Below are 4878 nucleotides of genomic sequence, written 5' to 3'. Positions count from 1 at the left end.
TTTATCCAGGGAGCTTCTCTCTCTCCCCTTATCCCTGCCTGCTGCCATTCCCTCTAAATGGACTTGGATGCTGACGTTCTAGCCTCTGCACCAAAGAAGGCTCACTTCAGAAGTGCAAGGGTAGTGTCTGATACAACAGGCTATGTGGTGGGGCCCTCTAGATCCAGGGGCTGGTTAAGCTGAATCAGGTAGGGCCCCATTATTGTCAGTGTTGCCACAGTGAACACCCTTATGAATGGGGCTTTGTTAATTCCTAGTGAGTGTAGAACAGGGCCAAATCATTGGCCTCCCAAACTGCCACACCTTCAGAGTTAGGGGAATTGGAACTGAGGTATTGTGTTTTACTCAATGTAAGCCCGGCATCCCCCTGGTAGAGCAGCTAGCTGGGCCCAGGCTGGCCAGCATAGCAGGAGAGGGCAGTTCCAGGTGGTACACTTGATGATTTCCCAGATTGCCCTCATGGGCGACCAGGAGAGCCTGTGTGCCCTCCTTGTTACCTGGATGGCTGTGAGTTATTTTCCTCAGGTAGCTTGGGGACCTCTGGAAGGCTCTTCTATTGGCTGTGAATAGTGTGGGATTAGCAGGGTCCTATTTTGGGAGTCAGGAGACTGAGGGAACTAACACTATCTTTGTGTCCCTGGGAAAATCTATTTACTTGTGTGGGCTTTAGTTTCCCCATCTGCCAAATGCAGATGATCAGATCCATTTTACCTTCCTCATGATAGTGGTTCAGAGAATGAAAGGAATAAATACATCATCGTTTAGTAAATAACTGAAAACAATTGTTATGAAAAGGAAAGAGCCCTGGGCAAGTTGAAGAGGTTGGAGTTGCCTTGGGGAGGAGATTGTCATGCTTTCTAATTATTTCTAGTAAGGTCTAGAATTGTCTATCTACCCTGTGGAAAGAAATGCCAGTTTCCACCCTCCCCTCCCCTTAGCCGAAATCCCTCGAGTTTCACTTGCCCATTCTGGGCCCCTTTTAATCAGTAACACAGTTACTCAATCAACAAGTGTTTATTGATCACCTACTGTGTGCCCGGCACTGTTACAGATAGTCTGGGGGATACAGAGAGGTCTAGGATATGGACCCCCACCCACCGAAGGGTTTACAATATACTTGTGAGATCGGACACACACACACAAATAACGATCAATCAAAAATTGTGAATGCTAAGCATCAAGAAGCAATTTATACATTGAGGGTTGGGGGAGGGAGGGGTAGGAGAGGGATGGAGTGATCAGAGAAGGCTCAATGAAGGAGGTGACGCTGAGGAAGTTCTCCAAGCCTGAGGAGGACTTGGCTAAGGGGAGACGGCCTTCCAGGTTGGGAGAGCAGCTGGAACATGGCAAGAAGGTGGACATGTGAAAGGCATGTTACAGACAACAGATGGCCCTCTCTGCTGACACTGAGGTTCGAGGAGGTGTGCTGGAATTTTTCAGAAGCCAGTCATGCCTAGACTGGTGAGGGAAAATACCTTTGGTGTATGACCCCTCACTCCCACTCCAGGGTAAAGGGAACATTTTCGGACCTTAGAGGTGGAACTGTCTTCCTGGGAACCATTCTCCACTCCCACCTCAGCTGCAATCACAGGCAGCAGTGCAGCTATCACTCAGATCATGGACACAGCACCGTGGGCATGGATATGCCATGCTGGAGCCCTTAGATGCCCTCTAGCCACTCTGGAGCATCTTCCGATGGACAGTGGGGGAATCTGAAGGGGCTCGCTTGGTGCTGTGGTCTTTCAGAGGCTCTGTAGTGCTCTGTGGGTGGACCCTGGGGGGGCCTGATCTCATTTGAGCTGATTTCCCATTACGCCTGAAGAGTTTCTAGGGGGCTGCCTCTCACTGGCAGAGTAGAAACACCCACTGGAGCCACCACACACATCCACCTGGCTTCTTAGACACCGTCAAGGAATGGTGTCTTCCTCAGTACCCCACAGCTCCCACACTGTCATCCCCCAGCCAAGGGCCATCCCTAGAAAAACTGGTTTACTGTTCCTAAGGAAACCATTGTCTATAGCCCTTAGCCTTGTGGTTTAGGCAAGAGGCCAGGTCAGGTGCCCCAGAGTGAGGCAGGGGCTTCAGCCAAAGTTGGGTTCGCAGCTTCTGAGGCAGTTCCTCAGTGGAGTCAGAGTCCGCTGCCACCTGAGCTTTCCACCAGATCTTCTTTCCTTTCCTTGTGCTTTCCTCAAGCTGCAGGCTTGATCCCAGCCCACAAATATGAGAGAATTCTGGAAAGTGCCCTGAGAAATGGGTTCTGGGTTTTTTTTTTCATTTTTATTTTTTTAAATGTCCCAGGCTGCTTTCCTGTCCTCCCATCCTGCATTCTGCTTTCTGTTCCCTGGATACCATAGGATGGTTTTATTTCAGTTCATGCACAAATTAGTCTGGACACTGTGGAGTCATAACAAGAGTGGGATGGAGGTTCCAGGGCCAATCAGTTTCTTTGGAGGGAAGCTTGAGAAGTAGGTTAGAGCAATGCCCACAAAAGCCACTGCTTCTCCTTCCCATCCCCAGAAATGAGCTAAGAGCCAACCTCAGCCAGAGAGAGGGTCTTTGATCGCAGAGGGTCAGTCAGTGGGATGTGATTAGTGGGTTTGGGGATGGAGTCCCAGGTAAACCAGAGGGCAAAGGGATCCTCTGAGTCCTGGCTTAAGGTAAGGGAATGGGGTTTCAAGTTGAGGGTTGGGGACTTAGGGCAGGGGAGCGGCAAGGTGAGGAAAACAGAAAGGCTGGCATGGCGAGCATCCTTGGCAATTCAACCTGCATGCTGTTACACTAGCCCCCATTTCTGCCTTTGCTCAATCCAATGGCCAAAGTCAGTCTATCCTCAGCAGCACCTTCTGACACGATCCAGTGGTAGTGTCCCTCACCTGTGGCCCTCGGGGTGCTGTCCACTGTTTTTCACAGACCCAGCCACCCCCCAGCTCTGGCCCCTGGTTCTTCACACATACCCTGTCAGGCTGTAGGAATTGAACTCACTCTTGACTTTGGGAGGTTGACCAGGCCTTGGAGAGCTCCTTGTGGCAAGAGGTTGGGCTTGGTAGGCATCGTAGTAGTTGGAGCGATTTCTCTGGGATGAGCAGGAAAAGCAGAGGATGATTCCAGCTATCAGGGAGAACAGGGAAGAAATAATGCCCAAGTAAAGAGCCTCTCCAATCTCAAATTTCATGCTGTCAGGCACCAGTGGTGAGTAGAAGTCCCGTAGGATCCCATGAAGATTCCAGGCAACAGGAATGAATCCCAGGAGGCCTCCAAGGATGAAAAAGACTCCACCTGCTACCGCCACTCTGTCTTTGGCTCGGGATTCCTGGCAGAAGACTGTGCATCTCATGCCCACCACAGAGATAATGCAGGCCAGGGAGGAGATTGCACTGGATGTCACCATCATGGCCTGGGCAGCCTGGATGTCAGCGGGCAGGCCCAGAAGGGTGCTATAGATGTCACACTGGGTGATGCCTGTGCTGTGTGTGGCACATTCCATCCAGAGGCCCTTGGAGAAGCCAACTGCTGTCACAATGCTGGCACCGACGTAAGAACTTGTTTTCCAGCTGGGGAGCAGCATGGCAACCAGTGTGCCCAAAAGCCCCAGAAGGCCTAGGATGTAGCCCACAAGTTGGAGGCCAAGAGAGGCCATGGCAGACCTCTCAGTAGAAGCGTCTTCAGGGACTGCTCCCTTGTCTTCAGGCTGAAGCTCTTGCTCCTTGAACACCTCTAATCCCTCATTTCAGAGTCTCTCTGCCAGGCTGACTTCTCTCCTCCTTAAAAGTGTCTGTGGGTGGCCACAAGCAGCCTCAAGAAGGCATCTAGAAGACCTAAAAAAAATCCATAAACCAGATTAAATATTGACCAGAAGCTTATGAGAAACCAGAAAACGCTGGATGCCTTTTGACCTTTGTTATCTTTAGAAATAACACATGAGAAAGGAAAAAAAAAAAAAAAACTTTGAACGTGGAGCCAAAATGTCATCGCCTCCTGCGTAGGCACATGCCTTAGGTTGGCAGCTGGACAAAGCCAGGAGCCAGACAGGTGGCTGCTTTCCGGGAAGGTGATGATGGCAGTGGTGGTTGTGGTGGCTGTGTTAACTCAAGTGCTAGTCTCCAAGGCCTGCTGTTTAATACATTGCCAAGCAACAGTGCCATAGGGCCCCTCAATTGCAGACTGAGGCCAAACTGCAGACTACATCAGGAGGAACAGATCCTAGAATGTAGTCTTGGACTACAGTTTGTTAGAGGCCTCTTGAATCTCCAGGGGCCTAGAGAGTAGTGGCCTAGCCCTGGATCATTCTGCCCATGGTGAAAATCTACTCCAGGGTAGATGGGGGTGGGCAGCAAAGACTTCTGTCCATACTCTGAGAGTTCAGATCCTCCCAGCCATGCCCAAATCCCCCTCTGCAGCCTGGTCTAAGGCCTCCTGCATGTATAACATGCCCAGACATTTCCTGTCCAGTCTCCTAATAGATGCTCCCATCATCAGCCTGTTGGATGATGAGGGAGCACTCTGGAACAAGGGTTCCAGGACTGAGAGGGAGTCCTGAAATTCCCTGGGCCATCTGTTAGGGGGGACAAGAGTCTGCCACAGAGGAAAGGGAAACTGCTCTAGAATATAGGGCTTTGCATGAGGCAGGTATCTGAGTCAATGCTTTGGAATCTCAGAGCCATATAAGATTTTGCCGTGTTCAAGGAGCCCCCGGTGTTGCCAAGATTCAGGACACTAAGGGTCAAGGGCACACCTCCCCATTCTCTACAAGACCCTCTGACCCACTAATTTTTCTTTCTTTCTTTTTGAGACAGGTTCTCACTTTGGCACCCAGGCTGGAGTGCAGTGGCATGATCTCGGCTCATTGCAGCCTCGACCTCCTGGGCTCAAGTGATCCTC

At 50.8% G+C, this 4878-nt stretch overlaps 1 protein-coding gene across 1 annotated transcript; it reads right to left on the bottom strand.

Moving 5' to 3' along the window:
* Positions 1–998: 998 nt before the first annotated feature.
* Positions 999–4461, bottom strand: CLDN2 (claudin 2). The gene has a single exon (XM_034950043.4). The coding sequence runs from the start codon at positions 3635–3637 to the stop codon at positions 2945–2947; it is 693 nt and encodes a 230-aa protein (XP_034805934.1). The 5' UTR covers positions 3638–4461; the 3' UTR covers positions 999–2944.
* Between the last annotated feature and the right edge of the window lie 417 nt (positions 4462–4878).

This window comes from Pan paniscus, chromosome X, assembly GCF_029289425.2.
Source record: "Pan paniscus chromosome X, NHGRI_mPanPan1-v2.0_pri, whole genome shotgun sequence".
Classification (NCBI taxonomy): Eukaryota; Metazoa; Chordata; class Mammalia; order Primates; family Hominidae; genus Pan; species Pan paniscus.
Note: the sequence above shows the minus strand (reverse complement) of the source record. Positions and strands in the feature narration are given on the sequence as shown.

What these genes read in the sequence shown, in the direction of transcription:
- CLDN2 (XM_034950043.4), bottom strand. Translation starts at nt 3,637, where the DNA reads ATGGCCTCTCTTGGCCTCCAACTTGTGGGCTACATCCTAGGCCTTCTG.